Source organism: Ambystoma mexicanum, chromosome 5p, assembly GCF_040938575.1.
Source record: "Ambystoma mexicanum isolate Mex_15411 chromosome 5p, UKY_AmexF1_1, whole genome shotgun sequence".
NCBI lineage: Eukaryota > Metazoa > Chordata > Amphibia > Caudata > Ambystomatidae > Ambystoma > Ambystoma mexicanum.
In genome coordinates, this window is record NC_090930.1 from 1,113,521,139 (window position 1) to 1,113,548,821 (window position 27,683).

Genomic DNA, 27,683 nt, shown 5'->3' on the forward strand with positions numbered 1-27,683 from the left:
GAAGGGAGACTAGAAAGAAGGAAGAGGACGGTTGTGCTGCTCCTGCTGGGGGCCGTTCTCCCTTGGCTATTGAACCTATCTAATAAAGATTTTGGAAGCTGCCGCTGTGTCTACTTTTTATGAGTTCAACACATAACAGGAGCGGAACAGTTTCTCAAAACGTGTTACATCCTCCTCCTCTACAATGCCCAGTAGCATCATCTTTGGATCTCTAGGGATGGTGTGAACCAGGACTGCAGTTAGTTTGTTACAGCACTGTTGCCAGTATTCTTTAATCCGAGGGCAGTCCCACAAAATATGAAAAAGGTGCCTTCTTCCTGTCGGCAGCGCAAGCAATTAGGGTCTGTGGCGCGATCCCACCGATACAGTGCAATTCGCAGATAATATATCCTATAGTGGATTTTTAGCTGTATTAGACGGAGTCTGGCAGAGATTTGCGGTTTCCCATGGGTACATTAGTGCTATCACCCAATCCTCAGGTTGTATAGGTCCAACATCTCCCTCCCATTTAAGTTTGAGGTTAGACAGTTCAGTGGTAGCTAAAAAGGATATGGCGTTATACATGACAGAGGTGGTTTTGGTAGGAATGTGTTCTGTTACTATGTTCCTCTAGTGGTGTGCAGTCTGGCATATTCGATAGTATGGGGAGGTGAGTATGTAATGCATGCACCAATTGAAGGTAGTGATAACGGTCAATTAGGGCAGGCCAAATAGCTTGGAGAGGTTCTCAAAGGGGGTAATCTTGCCACCCGCAATGACGTCCCCAACCTTGATTATGCCTGCTGATATCCACTTCGGCCACATCAGCAATTTGACTAGTTCGGGTAAATTGCTGTTCCCCCAGAGTGCCTGCACCAGGGTGATCTTCCTGTCCCAGCCAATATGCTTGTGGGCATCTCTCCACAATAGTGTAGTATGTGTTGTCATCGTACAGCGGGGATGGGGGGATCTCAGTAGCTTCAGATAAAGACACACGAGCGGGGGCGTATCTTGCATCGTCGTGATTTCCGCTCGAATATGGGCCAGCTCTTTATTCCCATGCAGGACGTCATTAACTACTGCCATTTGGCTGGCCCAATAATAGGATTGCATGTGTGGTAGCCCAATCCCACCCTCCCAGATGGAGCATTGTAGGGTGCGCAGTGCGATCCGCGCGTGTCCTCCAGCCCATAGCAGCGTTCTAAGGATGGTATCCACCTTGCGCAACTTCAGGTTTGGTATGTGAACTGGGGTATTTTGCAGGATATAAAGAAAGTGTGGCAGTGCCAGCATTTTGAAGAGTGCTGCTCTTCCCAGTATTGTCAGCGGGAGCAGCGTCAAATGTCGGACATCCGTACAAAATCTTTCTGTGATGGGATGTAGGTGCCTAGGTATAAAGGTCTGCCGTCACTTGGATACCCAAATATCGGAAGTGTGTTGACTCAATCCGATACGGGCAGTGTGAGGGAACCGCTCGTGTCGCCCCTTTAATTGGAAAGAGGACAGACTTGATCCAGTTCACTCGGAGTCCGCTAAAGGATTCGTATTGTTTTAGTATTTTCGTGACCTCCGAGCAAGATCGAGTCGGATCACTCAGATAAATCAAGAGGTTATCTGCGTATAAGGAAACTTTGTCTTCTGTGCCCCCAGGCCAACAAAATCCCTTCCGTGAGGTTGTGGCACGTAATATTATGGCTAGGGGTTCAATGATCAGCGCAAAGAGCAGTGAAGACAGTGAGCATCCTTGTAGCGTTCCCTTTCCCAGTTGAAAGACTCGTGAGGGACACCCGTTTAATCTAACCTCCGCTACTGGTGATTCATACAGGAGCCAGACCCAGCCCAAAAAGGATTCCCCAAACCCCACTTCTCGCCATAATTTCCCATAGGGCTTCATAGAAGACGGAATCAAAGGCCTTCTCAAATTGATCGCCTATAGCGCCAAAGGGTCCCGGAGCTCAGGAGCTTTCTCCTGCGCTAGATAGTCTGCAAATGTTCATGTGGGTGGATCTCTGTGGCATGAATCCACATTGGTCCGGATATATCAGTATGGTTATCACTTTCTGTAGCCTGTTTGCTAGCACGTTTGCCAAGATTTTTGCTTCACTGTTTATCAAAGAGATCGGCCTGTACGAACTGCACAATTCAGGGAGTTTATCCGGTTTTGGGATGACAATTATAGTGGCTTTGCGGAGGTCAGGGGGCAGGGTTCTCTCGTCTTTGCTGTATTAAAACAGTTGGAGTAGATGTGGGGCCATCTCATTCCCTCCCAATCTTTTCCATATGTCAGTCGGGAATCCATTGGGTCCCAGAGTTTTCCCAGATTTTAATTGTGATATGGCCGCTACAACTTCGTCCTCTACAATGTTGTTTTCCAGGAGCAATTTTTGTGTACGGTCTAGACATGGGAGATTGATATCGTCCAGCACATTGGTGTTAATGGGTTCATCTGGTGGTTTATAAAGATTAGCATAGTAGTCCACGAAACTTTCGGCTATATCGTGGTCTGATGTTAACGGGTCCTGTCGCGGCATTCTAATTTCTCTGACATGTCGATGACCAGCGTCTCTACGTTCAAATCAAGCAAGGATCTTCCCCGCCTTATCCCCAGTTTCATATATTCTCATACGCCCCTCCGAGTGTGCTTGTTTAGCATTGTCTAGGGTGACATTTCGGAGGCATTCTCTGGCTACTAGGAGCGAGCGGTGTGTATCGGGGGATCCACTGGCTATGTGTTCTGTTTCTGCCTCTACTACTATCATCTGCTGATTATTCCTGTAGGTTGCTGTCCAGGAGATAATTTCTCCCCTGAGGACCGGTTTGTATGCTTCCCACAGTGTTGCTGAGTTGTCCACCGTCTTGGTGTTCAGCTCGAAGTATGTAGTCGTGGTTGTCTGTATATGTTCAATAAGTTCTGGGAAGCCAAGATAATAGCTATTCAGGCGCCATGAAGGGAGTAGGGGGAGGGGGGAGGCGGTCTATTTGTTGTTAGTTCCATCACCAAAGGTGAGTGGTCAGATATGCCACCTGGCAGCAGGGTAGCCCTCGCTGCCCTATGTGCATCCATCATAGGAAGGAAGGAATAATCCAGTCGAGAGAGAGAGAGGCATGCACCCCAGAGTGAAAAGAATATCCCTGCTCTGTAGGGTGCAGGTCCCTCCATACATCTTTTAGTCCGAGTGCTGAGGCGAACGTGGCAAGCTTGGTGCTCGCATTTAGGTTTCTACCCTGTATATGGTCAAGTGTTAGATCCATAATGTCATTAAAGTCACCTCCTATTACCCAGACATCCGATGTGTGGACCGCGATCACAAATGTGAATGTCACGGATCAGCTCTGTGAGCAATGATGGCAGGGCATATACCTCCAGGATTGCGAAAGTTTCATTCCATAGCATGCCTTTTAGTAGCACAAACCTACCACCAGCGTCCTGCGTCACTTTGGACAGGCTAAAGGGGATTTGTTTGTGTAGTAGTATTAAAACCCCTCGGGAGCCCATCAAGAAACCAGCATGCAGTGCTATACGGTAGTTTGTGCAACGGAATAGGTTGCACGTTGTGCCTGCCAGGTGTGTCTCCGTGCAGAGAACAATCTCTGGGGTGTGTATATTCAGAAATTGTATAACTAAATGTCTTTTGATTTTGTTACCCAAGCCATTGACATTCCACATTAGGAATTTCAGGGTCTTGAAACTATCCCCAGCCATTGCTATGTCGATTGGCCCATGTGTGCCTATGCGTAGACTAGGATTGGGAGGGTACTCCATGTGTGGCAATCAGAACAGAAGGCTGGAAATATAAAGTGTGTGTACTTTTTGGTCGGTAGATTGGCAAACAAAAACAAATTCTACAAATTCCATAAACTTCCTATCCCCCCCGCCCTTTACTCCACCCCAACCTGAAGCATCTGTCACCCGAACCTTATTAATAGACGACAACAGTCGGCTATCAACGATCAAACCTGAATCATGCAAACAAGCTGCGTCGCTGGTCTCACGAACACAAGGGAGTCCGGCAGCACAGGTTTAACGTTCTCGGATGGGGGTGGTGCCGGGCCGCTCAGCTTCAATGTCTTAGCATGCCTGGCGGTAGTAATGCCCAGTCTGTTGTGTGGGAGTCTTACATTCCAGAGGCGTGCATCTGGCTAGTGGGTCCATCGACCCGTCGCGGGTGGACAGTATCCTAATCATTCACCATGGGTAGAGGTGGGTCGTGTTCCTGGTCATGCGGTGGTCGAATCGGCGGGTGCCGATCAGGCAGAGACCGAGGGTGGTTGTTCCTGTTAGCCTTGACAGGTCTCCGGTCTCCTTCAATATGTTGCTCCGCCCATTTCCATGCATCCTTGGGTCTGTAAAGTGCACCGTCATGCCCTTATGGTATATCTTGAGTTGAGCTGGGAACACAAGGCCATATTTGACTTTTAGAGATCTTAGTTGTCTTTTGAGCTGGTCGAAGGACTGTCTAGCCCTTGTACTTCTCTCGTATAGTCCGTAAAGAACGCGATTCGAGACCCGTTGTATGTTATCGTGCCTTTTGCGCAGGCCATCTGAAGTAGCACATTGCGGTCTCTATACTTTAGTAGTTTTGCCATCACTGTGCGTGGCGGAGCAGCCGGTGTTGGTCGCCCAATTGGCATCCGGTGGGCACGTTCAATCGAGAAGAAGTTGGAAAGTGTGTTGGGTTCGCATATATCTGGAAGCTATTGTTCCAGAAACAGTTCCATACTTGGCCCTTCTGACTTTTTGGGTAGACCTAGGATATGGATATTGTTGCACTGGGATCTTCCTTCCCCTTCCTCCACTCTTTCTTCCATCGTTTTCAGCCATGCCATGACTCTAGACATCTGTTGTTCCACACTCTGGATTCCGTCCTCTGCCCCGGATATTTGCTGTTCTCCTTCTCCTGTGTGGGATTTCAGTTTCTGGAGATCATGGCGCAGGAGGGAGGCGTCTGCACTGATGCCATGCCATCCATCTCCTTTTCCATGGAAGCACGCGAGTTGGCAATTGCATTCATAACGTCTTTCGGAGATATGGTGTCTTCCGTTTCCGCCATGATGGTGGCTCTTGAGCAGCAGGGTTAGCTGATACGTGTGTAGCAAATTGCTCCATTCTGCTTTGAGTGGAGTTCTTTTTAAATTTATCCTTGACCATGGCGATTTGCGGGCGTGGGTGGCTCACCACCCATTGCCTTATTACGTCGAAGCAAAGTGTGAGAGTACGGTCAAGGGGTGCTTAGTTGAATGTCAGGCTTAGTAGGGGTTGCTGGTCGATTTCGGCACTGGGTAGCCTGTGGGGCTGTCTACTCTGTTTTGCTGTGCGCAGGCAACAAACTATCTGCACCCCTTCAATGTTGGGCTGGTTGCCCTTGGGTAGAGCTGGGGGCACGGGATAATGACCACACTCTTGTGTAGTCTCCGATGTCTTCAGTCGATTGTATCATTCTCTTAAGGACTTGCAGCAGGTTATTTGAGAGGAAGGGGGTGGCACAGTCTTTCCCACCCATGCAGTAGAGCCAGGGTGCGATTCTCTCTTGTCAGGTAATCGTGCTGCTTTGCCGTCTTGCTGTCTGTAGGTTCTATGCTGTCGTGGTCCCCTATCCACCAGTCTTCATCGTGTTATCGCAAGGGTGTGCACTGACATGTCCCCAATTAATGAGCTCCTCATCTCTATCAAGTAGGCACTCGTTCACTTGTAGGTGTCGAGCGTTGGATGGTTAGCGTCACATCTATGGCGTGTGTCTCTGCATTCCGCAGTTTCGATGCATAAATGTGCTTTGTTTTCGTCAGCGTAAGAGTTCAGTACAGCTGCATCTATAGGAGGCTGCACTGCAGTGTCGAGATATCAGCGCCATCTAGTTGCCCACGTGCAACGTATGTTGCCCCTCCACTGAATTGTGTTGCGTTGTGGCAGGGGGTCCCCGGTCCCTCATGAAAGTTGGCACCAAGACTATTATAGTGGGAGGTGTAGAGGAGCAACACCACTGCGTTTGGTTGGTATTCGTGAGATAGTCAATCATTGGATGCCATCCGCTTGCCTGCCACCCAGTATTGCAGGGGCAGCATACCCGGGATCGGGGCACCAGTCCTGTATGTCTATGGGGGTAGAAGTTCCTCGATTCGGTGCGATCACTGTACAATTACTTTGTACGCCCCAGATGCAATGTGAGGCGTAATTCTCTCCAGTGTGTTATTGTTTGTTAGGGGATGGGATGTGCCGAAGATGCAGGCATCTCCTCGTCGCTCCGTGCCTCTCTTCCGTTATTATATCACCCCCAGGTCTGCATCCTCACTCCCGACAGCGAGGGGATTGAGGAGAAAGCAAGTATGTTAGGTCTTGGCGTAAGTATGGCGCCGGGAGTCTAGTGTATAACTGGAAGGTGTTCACTATTTGGTAGGGTTGGCCGCCGACTCACCGGAGATGTGTTCTTAGTATGCTTCTCAGCTCCTTTTCCCGCGTGACCACTGGGCAAGCCCCTAGTGTTTAGCACGGGTATGCTGTCGCTTCTGGCCGAAGGTGGCAGATGGGTATTCTGCCGGCTGGGGCGGGTTGCAGGAATCGCCTCCACGCTCCCTCCTCTGGGACGCCGCAGCCCGGGTCACACCAGCACTCACTGCCCCTCATACACTTTGGGGGGCAAAGGCGCTGCAGTTGGATCATAGGTGGTGCCTCTCGGATCTGTGCCCCGGGCGATTGCATCCAGATGGTTCTGGGTCTTCGGGTGTTGTTGGGGCAGCCGTTTATGTTGCTTCAACTTTTTCCACGGTCGCAGCGACAGCAAGCCACGGTCACCACGTTTGTCCAGGCAGATAGGTTCAGCTCTGGTGCCAGAGTCAGTAGTCACTCGCAGCCCACGAGTCTGATGCAGTTGGTCCCTGAGTCAGTTGTTTCCCCGGCTGGATGTCTCTCTATGGGCGGCTCTCCACTGTGGGCAGCGCTTCATCTACGGTAGCGCAGGAGCTTGGCTGCCATTTTGATCACTGCTCTGTGCTGCAGGACTCGGAGGTTCACAGCAAATATCTCAGACACTATCTCAGACACTATCCCACTAGCCAGAATGTAGCCGTGGAGTCTGCGTGTTCTCCTCGCCAGCCACGTTACTTCAGTTCATTTTACAGAATATTTTAGCAAGATTAAGCTGGCGGCCCTGGGAGCTTCAAGGGACTACATCTTAATTGCTCTTTGCTGGCCACGCCCCAACGTTCCACCTATGTTGATGGGGCTCTCTCGACCCCTCTGGTCTTCTGACTTTCTTAGCTCTTTGGACTGTCTTTTGAGCCTCTGCCAATGTCCAATACTCTGGTTTCTAGGGCATTCGTCACCCTCTAGGATACTCTGTTTGTGGGTTGGACTGACTTGTACATGGTTTTACTCCACTGGCTTTTCTCTCCCCTTTCAGGTTTTGTTTAGCTTGCCTCCGTCCTCCCTGAGCAACCCTGATACCTTCACCATCTTTAGGTTGCCTTTCCTTGCTCTCCTCAGCCTCTCCTTCAAGTAAGCGTTCGGCTTCCTTATTCTGCCCGCTTGAGTTATTTCATCGGTTCTCGCGCTGGGAACGGAGGATTCGTTCCTCCATTGCTCTCTGGTCTCGATGCTTGTTTGCAGGCCCCAGGCTCTCCACGCTACCAGATACTACTGAGTTCCTCCCATCTTCGCCTCATCGATATTGCACTTCTTGATGCCCGCCTACTGACGTCTCCCTTCTGCGTCTTGGTCTCTCCAGCCACCGCCACCTCCGCAGTACAGCGCAGCTCTGCCCCTCCAGTAAGTTGCCATCAGACGATTGCCTCTGCGTAGGATTTCTCACTCTCCATTCATGATTGGTCGTTCCTTTATTCTTGCTGCTGTACTTCCGGGGGGCGTGTTGCTTCTCATCAGCTGTTGTGTTTTGGTGAAGGTTCAGCATTATCTTGAACCAAAGCTAGGAAAGCAATGTCAGTATGTTTTGAGTTTCTATCGACGGATAGAACAGTCTCTTCTCCGGTGTAGGCAGACAAGATATTTCTTATAGGGCGTTCCTGGTAGGAATTGGAGTCCTTGTCCCTTTGAGGGGAGTCTCTCAGTGAGGTTCCGCTTTCCCAAACCCATAGAGAGGGTTTTGGCTCCCATCTGGGAAGAAGGGATGAATACCTTGGATTCGTCACACCAACGATAATTGAATTACTGAACCTGTGTTAATGACGGCCCTTGCTGTACGACGTATAGCAGTATGTATGGTACTTTCATTTTACAATGTGATTTCACACCCATTGCTTGACCCATGATTTGTTTGGAAAATTAGAATATTAAATAAAGGTGAGTAAAAAAATATAAAATGAAAGTGTTGGATCACTTTTATCTAATGGAATGGAGAAGGGTATTGTTAGGCAGAAATCTGTGCAGTTCCCTCTGGGACCACTGCAAAAGATTTAAGACTACAGGTGGTTGGCAGTAAACCCAATTGGTAGCAGTCTGTACCACCCAGATTTACCTTGGAGCTGTGGTTGAGCAGTCAGACTTCTCTCAAGAAGAGTTAGGCAGTATACAGAGTATTCACAATAGGTCAGAAGAACACAGTAGAACAAGCAAACACTGACCAGAGCTTGATGTAAAAGAGATATAATTATTTATTTAAAAACACATCTAGTTAAACACACAGGCACTAATCTCAAACAGTTCAAAAACACGGTCACTAAAAGATATACACTCCCTTCAACGATTATTAGACAAGTCTTAAGTAAAGCAACACTTATTTTCAGACAGCGGTGAGCGCTTAACGAAGATGGCACTCTAATCAATCGGTTTAAAAGGGAGAGAAATGCAGAGCAAAGATAGAAACAGATCCCAACACTTTCGGAAGAACACAGTAGGAGAAGAAGGCAGGTTAAAACCGTAAAGTCAAAGTTAACAAGGCCGGACCCACTTTAAGAGGCTCCGGACGAAATGTGTCCAAGGTCACACGGTTGAAAGTGCTCAAAAGTCTCACAAAAAGTTCAGAAAGAGTTGGACCAAAAAGAAAGGGACCAGTTAGATGGTCAAGGCGGCCAACCCAGTCCAGAAGGTTAAGGGATTATTGTTACCTTGTAGCAATCTTTAGAAAGGGAGGCCTGCCGGACACGGTACCTTAAAATGGTGAGCACGCTCCAGCGGGGGCAGTTGTTCCTGGCAGTGAGTGCAAGTCAGTGCTTCGTCCGGGGGAAGAGAGGATCTCGTCGTGGAGGAAAGCAGGAGTCCGTTGCACTGCCTGGGAAGAAACCAGCCGCGGAGTTCTCAATTAAAAGGAGCGGTCCTTTTATTCGCGGTCCAGTGGTAAGTGTCTATCCGGTTGCCGGGGTGCTTGGCACAGGCAATTCGACCACAAGACGTCCTGGGATGCGAGAAAAGAAGGTAAACTGGTTGTGCCCACCAGTCAAGGGAAGAAGACTCTCCAGCCAGGAGATCTCCTCTGTGGTTGGGAAGTGTTGAGTCGGTTCAGCAGGGCTCCACCGGTGGTGTCGTCGTAACAGGTCGGCTCAGCTTCTCCCTCGTCGGATTTTCAGGTCCTGTGGCGACTTCTGAAGTTCCAGTCCCAAAAGCCCTGCGTTTATGCAGCACACCCCCATTCACTCAGCCTAGCTGTCAATCAAACATGCTAAGTGGTGAGCCGGCCGGCTCACCACTTGGGCCAATCACACTAGAGTGCCACTTGAGTTGCCAAGGCAACTCAGTCCAGGGTGCCTAAACCCCCTCCCGCACCCCCTGTGGTACCCAGACAGAGTGGCACCACTTTTGGAGCCTTCTGTGGAGAAGCCCGCCAAAAAGTGAAACAAAGGGCTCGACCTTTGGTTTGGAGTTACAGAGGCGAACACAAACGCCATTTTAAAACCAAGTTCTGGCAGAAAATACCAACCGGTGAATTAATATTAAATAAATAAACTGGCGGTATGTTAGAAGCTATGTTAAAAAGTATTAGCCTCGAACAATGGGAAAATCACATAGAGATATATTTACGGTTGAATATAAAAAGTAGTATCCACTGCCACCAGCCAAAACTCGATGAGGGGGGACGGGACAGTGCGCCCTCGAACAACAGACCCAGGGGCAATCGTATTGCCCCTACCAGTACGTCCACAATATGATGGTTTGTACTGGTTCTGTTAGTAATTTGGGACTAGTAAAGCCAATGGTGACTTTACATGCCCCGGGAGACAGTAGTCAGTCCCAGGGTATGGAGTCTATGGTGGGGGGGTCACTATGACACCCCGGTGTTACTGCACGGAGGGTGCTGTGTAACACACATAAAAAAACATATGAGACCATATGGAGTAAAAGACCCCATAGCCCATGAAACACATTAACATTCAAAGGGACACCATAAATCATGTCCAAGAGTGTGAGAAAAAGAGTCTCACTCTTGGCAGGAGAAAAAAACTAACTCCAGAAATCCAGCTAAGCTGCTGGGGGTCTCACTAGGTTAGGAAATTCAGCCTAAACAGAGAATTCTCCCTAACAGGTATATGCCTGGTCTCTCAAAGGGCCTTTTCTAAAAGTGGTTGTAGAAAGGACTGGAATTGGAGGGTTCGTTCAGGACATGGATGGGGAGCATTGTATAATAGGCCAAAAGCAAAAGTCCAAATAAATGGGGTTGAATCGGAGGAATTTCAACTGTACAGGGGAACTTTCCCTTTTCCCCTATTGTTTGTCTTGGGAATAGAACCCCTGAGAATGGAGGTGGAGTTTACAATATCCTTATTTGCTAATGATATTTTACTGATTTTTGCAAACCCTGAGGCCTCTCTCAGACATATGCTGGAGGAGCTGTGAGAATATGATAAGTTTGCAGGGGTAAAGATCAACCACTCTAAGTATGATGTGTTTCCAATTAGCGGGACTATGGTTAAAAGGGATTTGAACTGGGATGCTAGGGGAAGGCGTATAGCGAAGGAGCATGTAAAATAGTTAGGAATAATGATACAGAGAGACCATCAGTTGACTGTATGAACACAACTATGAGCCCCTTCTGAGAACATTGAAGACCGACCTCGATAAGCGGAATAAACTGATGGTTAATTTGAATGACCGCAATTAAGATGAACCTGCTACTGCAGACATTTTCACTTCACTATGCTACCGATGAAGGTACCAAAACAGCTTTTTTTAGGGAAATTAATTATGAAATTACCAATTTCGTGTGGGGACTAAAGAGGGCTAGGATTAGTAGAACCATATTCTCTTTTCCATAGGAGGATGGGAACTTTGGGTCTTCCTGGAACACACAAGGCATGAGTACAGAACGTATTGGTCCTTTCTGAAGACTGTGTGATACAGCCAAAGAAAGTAAGGGGCTTTGGATGGACCCCAGGCACGATGTACCTAAGAAGGTAAGAACCAATCCGGTATTAGGAATAATTTAGGAGCTGGGGAAGAAAAACGTGGCAAATAAATATTTATCTTCTTGGCCCAAAAAGATTAGTTCTCTATTGGGGGATCAAGTAGATTTTGGAAAGGTAGCTGAACTAGCCACAGACTTGGTTGGATGCCAATTTGAAAAAGGTAGGACAGCTTGTTTCAAACTGGAAAATTAGGGAGTACGAAGAAGTACGGGGTATGCTGGGCGATGAAATATTTGGGGTCTTTCAGAATCGTAGGACAAAAGGGACATCCCTGATGGCGGACAACTCGACATTTTGGTTCATGTTTTGGCTTTATTAAACTTAAAGGAAGTCCTCATCTGGCCCCATCGTAATGGTGGAAGTTCCCTATTCTACAAAGTAACAAATAGTGCTTGTCAGGTTGTCACACAAACGCAACTAGTCCTCTGTCCAAACCTATCCTTATCAAATTGTCCTTACCACTAAATAACCAAAACCAAACTTATCTCACAGAAGTGGTTCTCCTTCCCTATTTCTTTTCCTCTACTGGTGGGTGTGTGGCCCCCTCCCAAACAAAAAAATGTCTCTCTTGAACTCCCAGGTTTCTCGTCTTTGGGACACAGTTAAAAAATGTGTTCCAAAATCCAAAAGAAAGAATGTTCCTCTTAGCCCGCTAGGCTTTAGCTTTCTTACACAGTTCAAATAAATCAGCAGTTCAGTTTATATAATAAGAGGACAAAGAATAAACTCCTGGGTTCTTCCACAACAAGTGGCTTAATTCTGACAGCGCAATTCTGGCAGCTCGGTTCCCAACTGACAAACTTGACCTTGTAACTTTCAACTTTATTTCCCCTGTTCTTTGTCCACCCTTCCAGAGTGATTGGATATCAGGCAGGTTATACTTATCAGAGGTTGGACTGGAACCGAGGGACTTAGTTGGTTTCATGTAATTGCTTACGGTTCTTCACCCTCTTGCGGGTTGTAACCCAGACTGGGCTCAGAGCTCTTGGGCCAAAGTCTCCCTCTTGAATAATGCATCTTTCACATATAACCCTCGTGGTGGTTTCTGCTTTTTTTTAGGTTGTATTTTTTTTTGTTTGTTTTTTTCTTAAATCATGCAATACAGCCAATTAATGGCTTTTTGCACACTCGAATACACATAAGACATAAACATAAAAACGTACATCTTCAGCATTCATTTACAGAAAGAGAAAATTAAAAGGAGAATCTTAGCCTGCAATCTTTTCCACCTTACACCATAATTGGGTCAAAGGATTAATTAGATTCACATCATTACCATCAAGATACAAATGCCATAATTTGACAGGACTAATGTCCCCCGCCCCCACACCATATGCTGCCAAAAGTGAAGTGCACCTGACCTTGACAAGAGTCTCACATTCAATAATGAGATGGCAGGCAGTTTGCAAATTACAGGCTCCACATAATCTGCAACCCTGCATGGACCTGGCCAAATTATTGTGCCCTCCCACCACCTGAAGAGAGTTTACAAAGTTGAATTTGATGCTCAGATATTTTGCTGCAATCCAATTAGAGAATTAGGTAGACAGATATTAATTTCCACTCACACCATTCAAATAATGGTCGACATAGTCACAGCTCAGGGATTTAGAGTCAAGATTGCCCAAAGATTGCTCCAAATCTCTAGCATAGAGAGTATTTTTGTAGGCTTTGCTTAGCTTAGTGGATTGAGAATTAGACAAGGAGTACCCAATCCTTAGCATCCAAGTGTGTGTTATACAAACAGATCATTTAAACGTAACTAAATACTATCAGGCGAGAGTGCTTGTTTTAATTACAAATTCACAATATTCACAACCCAAGCACAAAACACAATGTTCAGTTTAGCCTCTAATAGGACATACTCAAAAGAGACAGAAGAAGGAAATATAAGGATAGACTTAAGGCAACGCTTTTCTAGCCGGTCTAACCTGGCCTGATGCTTAAGAGCCCAAATCCTGGCTCCATATAATAGTACCGGTCTAATTTTGATCTTATACAATTGGTATAGCTCACACAGTGAAAAGCCTGCATGGTCCCTTGCTAACTTCAAGACACATGCATTCAGAGTTTTAACTTTTACCGCCAGCTTGTCTGGATGAAAATTCCAAGTTAAGTATTGGTCAAAAAAAAGCCCAAGATACTTGTAGGAGCAAACTTGCTCAATAGGAGCAGCACCCAGCATCAGTTTTAGTTGTTTAATCTTTTTAGGTTTAAAGACCATGGCCGTAGTCTGATACATGTTGATCCTCAAATTATTGGTATCAGCGTAGCTATTCAACATATTAATGGTGCACTGCAGGCCACGCGGAGTGCAGTCAAGTAAGACGATATCATAAGTGTAGCCTAGCCACAAGATTTTAGTTGTTCCTAACCTGGAAGTATTAGCATTACCAGAATTTAAAAATAAGGTGTTTGACACCTACAATTTAATAATGACTCGCTAGTGTCCACAGAGCTAGTGAGCCTTATTTTAACGCTAGTATCAGAGTAGAGCGAAATGACCATACTGAGCAGGCCAGCAGGAATTCCCCAGTTGCACAGCTTCTGCCACAGCATGTGGAGGCAGGGGCTGGGGGGGCAGATTGGGACAATGGCGTTGAGGAGAACGGAGATGAAAATTATGTTTCTCCAGCATGGGGTCTGGCATGGATTCACATGCTCATGAATATTCCCCGTCGTCAGGCTGGGAATCCTCGGTACAGAAAAAAATCAGTATCAGTTTCGTTTCTGATCTGTCTTTCCTAGTAGTAACCAATCACTGATCTCTGGGTCATACTGCCCACAGCCAATGACTGCCCTCTCCCTAAGCCCCGCCTCCGGCAGCCATCCTCAGATTTTTACCGCATGTTCAAGTGCTGGGAGTCCTCGTGCTGTAGCTCTCGAGCTTTGCTGCGTTTTCGCGCTTTTTCAAAGAGAATTTCTCTTTTTTTGGTTAAATTGAGCCTCAAGCTCCACCATCTTTACATCCAATCAACGAGGACCCGTTTTGGAAGTTTATACGCCCCTCAAGGGTGAAGATTTAGTCGAACAACGCTTTTGGAGGATTCCAGAAGTTTCTGAGGCCTACCCCAGACATGGCCCAGGCCGGCTGGCAAAGTTCGTCAGCGTGTGGGAATCCATCTCCACCGACCATTGGGTGCCATATACCCTGGCCCAGGGGCACGCCCTCGAGTTTCTAAAGAAGTGCCACCCGTGGCCAGGAAGGAAAACCACATACCCCAGCTGCTGCTGGAGGTAAGGGCGATGCTCAAGAAAGGTGCCATCAAGCTCATCCCAAAGAGACTTTGGGGCTCCGGGGTCTACTGAAGATACTTTCTCGTAAAGAAGAAGACAAGAGGTTGGTGTCCCATCCTGGACCTATGGCGACTGAACAAGTACAGCAAGGCTCAGAAGTTCCGGATGGTCACCCTCCAGCACGTGCTGGGACAGCTGGAGGAGGACGATTTCCTGTCGTCGTTGGACTTGGAAGATGTCTACTTCCACATCCCCATTCTAAAAGGACACCGGAAGTTCCTCAGGTTCGTGGTCCAAGGACGGCACTACCAGTTCAAGGCCCTCCCGTTCGGATTAAAGTCGGCTCCCAGGGTATTCACCAAGTGCCTAGCACCGGTGGCGACGTGGCTACGCCTACAAGGGATCCACGTCTATCCCTACCTGGAAGACTGGCTCATCCGAGCAAGGACAAGGGAGCTCGCCGTAGAACACACAGCAAAGACCGTACAGCTACTCATGGACCTGGGGTCCTCCATCAACTTCCCCAAATCCTACCTGGTCCCTTCGCAAGTGCCCTGTTTCTGGGAGCCAAGCTCGACACAGTGGCACGGCTGGCCTCGCCGTCCGACGAAAGGACGAAAGCCATCCTGGGCAAGGTGCAACGCCTGCTAGCCACGGACATAGCCAGGGTAAGATCCATCAAATCCCTTCTCGGGATGATGTCCTCCTGCATCTATCTGGTACGCCTGTGCAGACTTCGGATGCGTCCACTGCAGGAGTTCCTCGACGCACGCTGGATCTAGGCGACGGGCAGCTTTGAGGACAGGATACCGCTCAACGAGACCTTCCGACGAGCGATCAGGTGGTGGGGCACGCGCGCCCATCTGATGGTGGGCGCAGACTTTCAGACCCCAGCCCACCAGCTAACGGTGATGACGGATGCCTCCCTGGAAGGGTGGGGAGCGCATACCGGAAATCTCCACGCGAGAGGCCTTTGGCTCCCGGAGGAAAAACTACTTCATATCAACATTTTGGAGCTCCGCGCAGTGTTTTGGGCCCTCAGGTCCTTTCTTCCGTCCCTCCAGGGCAAGGTGGTGAGGATCTTCACTGACAACACCACCACGATGTTCTACATCAGGAAGCAGGGTGGAACCAGATCCCCAGCCCTGTCCAAGGAATCCCAGGATCTGTGGCACTGGGCCGTCGACTAGGGGATGTTTCTGGTACCTTTTCATCTGGCAGGGATAAAGAACACCATCGCCGACTCACTCAGCAGGTAGCTGCGCTCGTGCCACGAGTGGGAGCTATGCCAGGATCAAGTGGATCGACTCTTCAGGCTGTGGGGCAGACCCCCGGTCGATCTCTTCGCGACGGCGACAAACTCCAAGTGCCAGAGGTTCGCCAGCAGGTTCCCCCAACCGAGGAGCATGGGCGATGCTTTCTCGTTCCCCTGGGACAACCTGTTCATCTATGCCTTCCTGCCGTTGCCACTGCTACTCCGGCTTGTCAACCAGCACAAGAGGTCCTGGTGCAGGATGATCCTCGTCGCACCGGCGTGGCCGAGACAGATCTGGTTCCCGGACCTTCTGGACTTATCGGCGTCCCCACCAGTCAAACTGCCCGTGGACGCGGATCTTCTCTCCAGAGAAGGAGGCGCCATTCTTCATCACGACCCGAAGTCGCTGAACTTGCAGGCCTGGCTCCTGCAGCACTAGAGTTTGGGGGATACGATATACCGGCCGACTGCAGAGAGGTTCTTGCAAAGGCCAGGGCGTCCTCAACTCTCAAGTGTTACGGACACAAATGGAAGAGGTTCTCTGTCTGGTGCCGGGCACAGAAGATTAACCCTCTACGGATTACAGCCCCTCAAGTACTGCCGTACCTACTGTCGCTGGCCAAGGCGGGACTGGCGCATGCTTCCATCAAGATACATCTGGCTGCCATCTCCAGATACACCAGGACAACAGGACGGGTGACCTTGTGGTCTCATCGCCTGGTGAAGGAATTTATGAAGGGACTATTCCGCTCGTTCCCGCCGGTGAAGGCCCCAGCCCCGGCGTGGGAGCTCAATGTGGTGCTGACTAGGCTCATGGGGACCCCGTTCGAGCCTATGCATACGGCACCGTTGAAGTTCCTATCGTGGAAAACAGCTTTTCTTGTGGCCATCACCTCAGCACGGCGCGTGGGAGAGATTCAGGCCCTATCTTGCAAGCCTCCATACTTGACTTTTCACGACACGAGGGTGGTGCTCAGGACGCACCCCTCCTTCATGCCCAAGGTGCCGTCGGACTTCCACCTCAACGAGCTCTTGGTGTTACCAGTGTTCTTCCCGTCGCCTTTGTTGCCGGCCGAGAGGACTTTGCACTCGCTGGATGTAGCTAGAGCTCTGAAGTTCTATGTGGACCGCACGAAGAGTTTTCGGAAGACGTCACAGCTTTTTGTTAACTTTGGACCTGTGAATCAAGGGAAGGCTCTCTCGAAGGCTTCCATTTCCAGATGGCTCTCTGGCTGTATCATGCACTGTCACCTGTTGGCAAACCGACCGCTGCCCGGTCGACCAGAGCGATCGCTGCTACCACGGCGTTCTTGTCTGGTGTGCCCCTGCTGGACATGCAGGGCTGCTACGTGGAGGTCGACGCACACCTTCACGAAATTCTACTGCGTCGATTGGGATTCCACGGAGGAGTCCAGGGTCGGCCAAGCAGCGCTGCGCAACCTGTTCGCCTGAAGGGCCTGGTGAGGAGGTAAGAGTTGCTTAATGTTGAGTTTATGTATTGCTTAATGTTGAGCCTTTTGCCACCTCCCGTGGTTGTGCATGTGTGTACTGCTATGTAATCATATATTTATGGGCATGTGAATCCATGCCAGACCCCATGCTGGAGAAGGAACAAGTTACTTACCTGTAACTGTTGTTCTCCAGGATGGGTCTGGCATGGATTCACATGTGAACCCTCCCGCCTACCCCTCTGCGGCTCTTCACTTGGTAATACCGCCACTTTACGTGCTACCAAATCTGAGGATGGCTGCCGGAGGCGGGGCTTAGGGAGAGGGCAGTCATTGGCTGTGGGCAGTATGACCCAGAGATCAGTGATTGGTTACTACTAGGAAAGACAGATCAGAAACAAAACTGATACTGATTTCTTTCTGTACCAAGGATTCCCAGCCTGACGACGGGGAATATTCATGAGCATGTGAATCCATGCCAGACCCATGCTGGAGAACAACAGTTACAGGTAAGTAACTTGTTCCTCGGCCCCTCCCCCCACCTTCAGTGACACTCCTTCAGTGAGTGCTTAGGATCAGTGTATGACGATTTGAGTGGATCTGGGGCCGGTGTAGGGAATGTTGTTGAGGACTTAAAATGGGGAATATTTGAATGTTTTTTTTTGTTGTGTGTGTACAGGCATGTCATGTTCAATATTCCACGCAAATGTGTCATGTTAGTCTTGTAATCTGGTGAGAGCTTATTTGCCATCGGGCGAGGATGCAAAATATGTTTAGTACAGGCATTTTAAAGCTGAGATTAAAAAAAAAGAAGAGCATATGTATGGTACATACAAGATGGGGAGAAATGTTCTAGAAGCCGATTCTATTTTGAAGTCATAAGATGGACAGAAAATATTCTATATAGATCATTGGGTCATGCTAGGATTGGGTTTTTTTTCTGTTATGTTTTAGACGGAGAGATTGTACCACATGAAATGTTTATTATGGTTGTATGTATAAAACCCTAATAACAATACAGAGGAAAAAGGGGGTTATAGCCATGTGCAATTTCTGTTGAGCTATTCAAATGTAAATATTCTGTATATGACACCCCATATATGTCTGTGCACAGTGCCACAACAACCCTTAAGATTAAAATGGCCTTTTGCATACCTTTTCAAAACGAAGATCTTAAGGAGAAGTTGATTCCCCAAATTAAATCTGTTTTCATCTCTAATTTGTATCACTGGTCTTGCTATTTTAGATATGCAAAGGCAATGCTTTCCCTAATGGAACAGAACTGCTGTTACCTCCTGGTTAGTGTGTCATATAATCCAGATTTAATAGAAGGTAAGCACATGTTTGTCACACATGTTTACATTCAAGACTGTTCCTTTGTTCTTTGTCAATTAGTCTGTTGTATAGCAAATTGAATCTATTACAGCATCCCCTTGTTTTGCAGCATTCTTCTCAAACCTTCACGCTCTCTATATTGTCCAGCAAACTAAAATAGATGGCTACTAATTGTAAACTGTGGGCGCTTCAAAGTACTTTTGCTGGGTATCACTGACTGGTGACCTTTGGGGTAACGAGAGTTACTCCTTCTTAAGTCAGAAATGCATTGAAAACTGAAAATTTGTGTTTTTTTTCCTCATGTCAGGTGTAAAATGTTGCATGACAATTGTCTGCATATTTTTACATCCCTATTGATAGGGGAAGTGAATTATCGACTGAGCTATTACATATTTGAGTTCTATCAAGGACCAGACTGTTTTTAGAATTGCTTTTCTATCACTCCTGTTGTTCATAAGATTTCTGACTTTGAAATGGGATTGTTTACTGGAGCTAATGATCATGGCTTTCTTGTTCAGGGCCAGAGTGGTTTTTTGTAAAGGAAGATACTTCTATTTAACCTTGAAAAGTTGCATTGGCTCATGCAATCTCAATGCACCCTTCCAGAACTGTTAGAGAATTCTTTCAATCAACCCTAATAGATCCATGTTATTAACTTTGCTGCATAAAAGGGGGGGTACACAGCAGGTGCAGGATAATCATATGGTCTCCTGACTGATTGAACACCTTAACGCTGTCAGTGAAGGATAGATCTAGGAGAATGGTGAGGCTTCTGAACCACTAGGTGGCACTGCTGAGCTGACAGGCCTGAGACTGAAGCAGGAGTTCGATGGAGGTACACGACGATTGTGGAATGGTTGACTGTCCTTCTGACTTTAAAGAAGGTCTCTAATTTTGATCTTTATCCGGGAGTGTGGCCATCCCCATTATATCATGCAACGTGACTGCCATGCAATTCCATGCCCCGGGGAGTGTATCTATCCTGGAGGGACACAATGTGCAGTATTATAAAAGTTAGTGGTTTCCAATGTAGTGGGGGAATGAGATGCAGTCAGCAGAATAGGCAAGTCAATCCTAGGACTCCAACACAACTTCTGATTGCCCAGTTTTCTGTTTCACAAAGCAGGTAGCAGAGTACAGTCTTGTGCACTTGGGAGAGTCGGATACTAGGTGTGTTACTTTGTTCATCTGCAGTAACTGGCTCAATCGACAAATATAGAGCAGAGATCAAGAACACAGACACCAATCTTCCACAACATTGCTCGCTCATGACAATCTACATTTCAGGCATCATAGGACAAGAAGTACTTAACACATCATCCCCTTTTCATCTGAATAAAAGAGAAAAATGGAACACATAGATCGTGGTTAACTCTCCGGAAAAAAAGGAGTTCCAGAAATGATAGCCGGGTACCATAACAAGACAATAAGCAGACCACATTCCAGTGGATGAGAAAATAAACATTGACAGTTGCCACGGCACAGGTTTATAGTTGGCCTGGTGCGGATTGTCAGTGACAAATGGTACCAATTGTGAGAAAGACTTGGCGCAGATTCGTTGTGATGTAATCTAGAAAGGGTGTTATGGCTCTGTCTTTGCTCAAAAGAAATATGCCTGGGAATAGGAATGTCACGCAATAACAGTATTCACCTTGGACACGAACACCCATCTTCTACTACTATCTCTGTTCTATATTAAACAAAACTCAATGTGAACTGTTAAAAAGGATTTTATTTTCTCCAGCATTGGATCTTTCATGGATTTACATGCTTAGAATATTCCCCGTCGTCAGACTGGGAACCCTCGGTACACTTATAAAGCCGTTTCCCATAGGAAAACGGACACTTTTGTGTCCTATCTACGTCGTTTTCGGGGCCGCCTACGCATGTCCCACTAGGACGTAGCGGTATAAATGTCCCATCCCCGCGGCTCCCTTCAGATTTCAACCGTCTCCAAAGTAGTGGGATCACCTCGCAGAGCCCACTATTTTGTCTAGGTTGTGCTGTTGGAGCTTTGTCCTAATGTCTGGAAAGGCGCTGTTCCGCCCGTGCGCTACATGCGGTTTGAAGAAAGTGTATGAGAGGGACGGGCATATGGATTGCATATATTGTCTACACCCTCATCATTCGGCAGACAAGTGTGACATATGTAAGGGCTTCTCCCAAAAGACTCTTAAATATCGAAGTCGGCGCCTAGTGGCATGGTTAAACGATGGAGCAGGGGCATACCCGCCTTCGGAGGAAGGCTCCACGTGCTGCGTGGCCTCAGCGTCAAAATCTTCAGGAGACCCGCTCCGCTCGACAAGGTCGGAAACCCCGGTAAAGAAATCACGACCGATGGAGAAAGAGTCATCAAGAAGCCATTCCAAGGAGTTCTCGTCGAAGAAAGCCTCATCATCCTCATCTTCGGCGAAGAAAGAGAAAAGAAAGGTCGAAATCCTCCTCGGGCGATCACCATAGATCGACATCGAGTCGAGAAGCGTAGGTCAAGTTCAGAAAAGGCAGGAACGCCTCAGGGACCTACACGACCACCACCGTCGTCGACGGCATGGCAGTCGTTGACCCCTTCTCTTCCATTGACACAGTTGGTCTCGACTATTCTTGGACCGCAGGTGGTGTCGACGACGGGGCCAGCCTTAGCCTCGTCGACGGAGTTTCCGCAAGAGGCCTGGCGACCAGAAGTATTCAACCCAGTTTTGCCGGAGACCCTGCTGCAGCAGGAGGCGGCCTTGTCGGTGTCCTCGGGAGACAAGGAAGGTGTGAGAGTAGCTGGTCCTGCAGACCTCGGGTTACGAGGAACTAGCCAGCCTCTCTCCGGGGGAGCCAGTATTCCGGGGTCTACCCCTCTTCTTAATCCGCAGTCACTCTTATCGCTGGAAGTTTTATCCACGTTACAGACTTTGTTGAAGTCATTGGACGAGAGGCTACCTGAAGCAACTCCGGCCAGGTCGACCATCGACGAACTGGGCCCGTCCCGTCGGCCAACCTCGTCAATCCCCATGACAGTACCAGCGGGTGAAGACCTCTCAGCTGCACGCCACGAGGAGGGAGAACTGCTAGATTCGGACTCGGACAGAAGGACCCTAACGGATGTCTCTTTATCCCCCTCCAGGGATCCAACCTGGGAGTCGGAGGCGGAGTTAGAAACCCCAAGAAGCCCAGCTCGGCTGTCTCATCCATACGACATTGGGTCATTTCACAACATGATGGCCAAAGCATGTACAGAATTCGGGTTGGCCCAGGAAGAGGAGAGAAAGGACTGTTTTCTTTTCGACCACATGGCAAAGAGAAGAAGGTCAGTGTTCTCGGTACCCATCCTGGATCATGTGTGGCAGTAGGGGTTACAGACCATGCGTCACCCTTTCTCGGAACTGGCAATAAAAGGTCGTCTGGAGAAGAAATTTAAGGCCCCAAAAGCTACCCCCAAGTGTCTGCCCTCCCAACCAGCCCCTGACTCGGTAGTGTCAGAGGCGGCGGCGAGAAAGGCAAGGGCCCAGCACAAGTGCACGACCCCCCTGGAAAATGAGGCCAGAAGACAGGATGCATTTGGCAAAAAAGTACTTTCGGTAGGAGCAACCACAGTGAAAGCGGCCAACTCTCTGGCTATAGTAGCCAGATATGACAGAGAGATGTGGCACCAGCTGGCACCTATGCTGGAGCATCTTCGGAAAGAACATAGGAAGGCGGCGATGTTACTTGTCCCGGAAGGTGAAGAGGCCTCCAATCATGCCATAAACATCGCTGTGGACCTCGCAGAATCGGGGTTTAAACAGGTGAACAACGGGGTGGTTCTACGAAGGCAGGCATGGCTTAAATACACCAACTTTAGACCAGAGGTGCAACACAAGGTGCTGGATGTGCCCTTTGAGGGAGACCTTCTGTTCGGCGAGAAGGTGGATGAGGCCCTGAAGGAGGACTCTAACACAGCGCTTCCTTGGGTGCCCTCCAGAGTGGTCGAAGTTTTGGGTCTTTTCGTCCCTTTAGGGGAGCATCGGGAAACTCCAGATTCTCGGCATCGAGAGACAGATCCTTCAGTAGGCCGGTGTACCCCTCCCAGGGATACAGACGGGCTTCTCAAGCAGCAAAATGACACCGGGACTACCAGACCTCCAGGAAGAGAACAGGCTACTCGTCGTCGACGAGAGATAAGCAGACCAAGGACCAACAATGACAGGCGTCGGAACGTTCTGGGAGGCAGAGTATCGTACTGCGTCAACGAGTGGGAGCAAATAACGGATCAGTGGGTGTTGGACACAGTAAGGTACGGACATTCCCGGTGTTTGTAGCTCAACCCTATCTGAGCGTGTTGCAGCAGGAAGTAGCACTTATGCTACAAAAAGGAGCTATAGAATTGGTTCTGTCATCGCAGAAGGGTCAAGGGGTTTATTCCCGATACTTCGTGGTGAAAAAACCAAACGGAAAATGGCGTCCCATTCTAGACCTGTGCGATCTCAACAAGACGTTGAAAAGCCTAAAATTCAAGATGCTCACGCTCCAGGAAGTGATCCGATCAGTTCAGGAAGGGGATTTTCTGGCGTCTCTGGACCTGTAGGACGCGTACTTCCACATACCAATGCGTTGGCGACACAGAAAGTTCCTAAGGTTTGTGGTAGGACGGGCACACTACCAGTTCACAGTACTTCCTTTTGTGCTGAAATTCTCTCCCAGAACGTTCACGAAATGTTTGGCCCCAGTGGCAGCCTGGCTGAGAAGGCAAGGTCATCATGTGTACCCGTATCTCGACGACTGGTTGGTGAGGGGGTCCTCCCCTATGTCGACTCACACAATTTTGCAGGCCACCATGCAACTTTTACAATGGCTGGGGTTTGCGGTAAACTTCGAGAAATCTTCGTTGACGCCGTCCAGAAGCTTGGTGTTCCTGGACGCGCAATTCGAGACCCAGTCAAGGTTAGTGAAGCCATTCCTCGACAGAATAACCAAACTCAATCGATTGGCCAGTCGGCGGAGGATAAATACCAGACTATCCGTGAGAAAATGTGTCGATTCTGGGCGCTATGGCGTCCTGCATTCCTCTAGTAGGCAACTGCCGCCTATTCATGAGGCCGGTTCAACAGTTCCTGGCGGATCGGTGGACTCAGGCCCAAGGGCTCTGGTCGGACAAGCTGACCGTCGACGACGATGAGCTTCTGCTAGCTCTTCAGTGGTGGCAGAGCTTTCAGAACCTATCCAGAGGGGTACTCCTACAGGAGCCGGAGTTTCGGCTAACCATAGTGACGGACGCGTCCCTGACAGGCTGGGGAACACACATGGGCACTCTACAAACGCAAGGGCGATGGTCCCGGAGGGAGTCACTCCTGCACATCAACGTTCTGGAGCTGAGGGCAGTGCGCTGGGCCTTGAAGTCTTTCCTGCCGCACATCAGAGGGTCAATAGTGAGAATATTGACAGATAACACAGCGGCAATGTTTTACTTAAGGAAGCAAGGGGGCACGCGGTCCAGAACCCTTTCCATCGAGGCTCAGAAGGTCTGACATTGGGCTCTGAAACACGATATATCCATCGTAGCTCATCATCTCCCTGGAGTAAGGAACAAGCAAGCAGACTCACTCAGCAGAAAAATTGACCAAATACATGAATGGGAGATAGACAGCGTTCAGTTGTCGAAGGTCTTCAAGAAATGGGGGCAGCCTCTGCTGGATCTCTTTGTGACGAAGGGGAACAAGAAATGCGAACTGTACACCAGCAGGTGGCCACAGGGAGGTTCTCTGGGGGTAGCGTTCTCCTTCCCGTGGATGGACATGTTTCTCTACGCCTTCCCCACGTTCCCTCTTATACGGAGAACTCTGCAGTGGATACGCAGGTACAGGTGCCGGGTCATCCTAGTGGCACCGTGTTGGCTGAGGCAGCTGTGGTTTTCCGACCTGCTTCACCTGTCAATAGAACAACCGATAACGTTTCCGAAGGTCCCGAATCTCCTGTCCTGGGACGAGGGGACAGTGTGGCATCACAATCCAGACAGTCTCAATCTCACAACTTGGCTCCTGACTTTTCGGAATTTGGTGCCTTGAGCATTTCGTCGGATTGTCCGAGAATCCTGCAGGCAGCACGGGCCCCTTCCACCAACAAGTCGTATGCATGTAAGTGGAGAAGGTTCTGTACGTGGTGTCGAGGACAGCCGGGAGTGCAACCTCTAAGGGTAACTCCGGAACAACTTCTACCGTATCTGCTACACCTGGCGAAGAGCGGATTGTCTTTCATCAATAAAAGTGCACCTGGCGGCCATCTCTAGGTTCACGAGGAAGAGGCATCGTCTCCCTTGTTTAGGGACAGGCTGGTGAAACACTTCATGAGGGGTCTGTTCCGAACATTCCCACCGATTAAACGCTTTCCACCAACGTGGAGTCTTAATGTGGTGCTAGCAGGGTTAATGAAAGCACCCTTTGAACCAATGGCCACCTCGTCGATGAAGCTCTTGTCATAGAAGTTGGCCTTTCTGAGAGCTAGGCGGCTCTCAGAATTACAAGCATTGGCCGTAGACACGCCGTACCTAAGGTTCTTTAAAGACAAAGTGGTGCTGTCAACTAATCCTCGTTTCATCCCAAAGGTTCCTACGGCTTATCATAAACACTCGTCCATTGTCCTGCCTACCTTTTTCGCGACCCCCTCATCGGCTGCGGAAAAAGCCCTCCATACCTTGGACGTGAAGAGAGCTCTGAAATTTTATCTCCATCTCAACAACTTAGATCTACGCAGCAACTCTTCATTGCATATGGTCCGTTGACCAGAGGAAAAGCAATTTCGAAGCAGGGACTGGCTCGATGAGTCTCGTCGACGATTGCCTTCTGTCATTCCAAAGCAGGAAAACCGCTACAAGGGCATCCGAGAGCTCATTCCACGAGGTCAACTTCGTCTTTGACGGCATTGTGGGCAGGAATCCCGCTGGCAGACATTTGCCAGGCGGCTGCATGGTCAGTGCATCACACGTTTACCCGCCATTACTGCCTCGAACGGCAGCATGCGGACGATGTACAAATGGGAAGAGCAGTCTTGCGCCATCTGTTTCAATAAGGTAAGCCCCTTTCATGAAGGGTCTGTACTTATTTTAGCATATATATATATATATGTGTGGATATGTACATTTGTGTATTTAGACGTTGCAGTTATATTTAAGCATCGTTATATATATGTGTGCTTAGGAGGGTGTTGGATTGCATTCACACCTCCCCTTTTTTCAGGGTTATTGCTGTAGAGTCTATTCTAAGCATGTGAATCCATGAAAGATCCAATGCTGGAGAAGGGAATAGTTTCTTACCTGTAACTCCATTTCTCCAGCATTGGTATCTTTCATGGATTCACATGCGCCCGCCGGCCTCCCTGGAATGCAATGTATTTGTACAACTAGGTTTTCTCCCCATTCTGCTTTGGGGGGGTTGAAATCTGAAGAGAGCCGCGGGGCGGGGCATTTATACCGCTACGTCCTAGTGGGGCATGCGTAGGCAGCCCCGAAAACGACATAGATAGAACACAAAAGTGTCTAAGGTTTTCCTATGGGAAACGGCTTTATAAGTGTACCGAGGGTTCCCAGTCTGACGACGGGGAATATTCTAAGCATGTGAATCCATGAAAGATACCAATGCTGGAGAAATGGAGTTACAGGTAAGAAACTATTCCCTTATGCACTATTGTTCAAATCCAAATGCAATAAAAGGTGCATGCAACATTCTGATTCTTTGTGTAAATACGAAGATAGAACAACAACAAACATGTCATAACACACCACTTTAACTCATGACTTCTTATCTGCCTATATCCATTCTATCACCCTAAGTGGCAATTCAATCAATAAATTAATGCTATGCACACTCGGTGAACTCCTTTCATATAAGTGTCAATGGACACCAATATTCCTGTTCATCAATCCGTCTTGGGATGTTTCATTTCTTCATGGTATTAAAGGAATATCTTCTGCAGGCGATTGGCAATATAAAGAAGTTTGGTGAAAACACATCTCAATTCAATTTTATGACCTCTATAGGCAAATATAATAAGTATATATTATTAAAACTTTGGACTTCGCTCTTCCTTTTTTTTCACTTCTTCCATCTACCTCTCGGTGTTTGCTATGCTTCCCACTCTTGCTCACAGGTGAAACATAAGTTTCTCAATTTGAAGATACATAGTTAGTGGCTCCTCTTTCTTTTTCTCACTAATAGGAGAGTTGAGATCTTTTCGATGCATCTCGAGTGTGCAGGGAGATGTATGCATTGCAGAGCTCTTCGAAGCACTCCCTATAATGATTTTCCTCCTTTTTCCGGGAAGGTCCAGAAGCATGGACTGGGCAGACTTGACTTCTTTACTGATGCAACTTCTTTAATCCTCTCATGGTCAGTACTCGGTTTGCCTTCTCCTCCGATACTGAGAGTTCTGACTCAAGAGTTTTCCACCGAGTACTGTGATAAATCCATAAGATCTATTGATTCTTCTGTTTTATCGCTTGGTATCAGTATGATGTTTCTTACTGAATCAGTGTTCTTCGTTATATCTGGGGGTATTACTTGTAGGACTATCCGGTCCGGATTAAAGATGGAGTCCTGCTCTCCTTATTTTTTCCTCTAGATTTTTGCCTAACGGGACTAGTCTCCTCCTTTTCTTCTTTTTTTTGTTTGTTCTCTCTTGTACACTTCTCTTGTTGCTTTTATCAAAGATCAAATAGTCTTTATTGCCACTTTCTCGATAGGAGCTTCTGAGATTAGTTGCTCTTATTTGTGGAGACAATAATGTTTCCCTTGTTGTGCTTGCTGGTTTTTGAAGAACACACCCATTCATTCCTCTGGTTCGGCTGGATATTATCTGCGTTGCAAGCAGTGATAGATCTTCCTCATCTTTGTTCTCTTCAAATTGGCAGGCCATATTGGGCTCTGTTTGTTTTCCTTTTGAGGGAATTCGTCAAGTTCCTTTGGAGGGGACAGAGGTGAGATCGATGTGGTCGCATGAGTCATTTCCTTCCAACGTGGGGCCTTGCTTTGGGACGCTTAGATATTTCCCCGATGTCTGGCATCCCATTTCCACTTGATTATGTTGTGAACTCTCTAATCGAGATGATTTCCCCAGTGCTATAACGA

At 48.1% G+C, this 27,683-nt stretch overlaps 1 protein-coding gene across 4 annotated transcripts in view; it reads left to right on the forward strand.

Annotated features, from left to right (window-relative positions):
* Positions 1 to 27,683, forward strand: part of TPMT (thiopurine S-methyltransferase) — a 1,030,391-nt gene that overhangs the window by 836,954 nt on the left and 165,754 nt on the right. For all 4 annotated transcript variants that reach the window (XM_069613591.1, XM_069613590.1, XM_069613588.1 and 1 more), the window contains one exon: positions 18,512 to 18,597. In XM_069613591.1, coding sequence (XP_069469692.1) covers positions 18,512 to 18,597 — 86 coding nt within the window. The remainder of the gene's footprint in view (positions 1 to 18,511; positions 18,598 to 27,683) is intronic.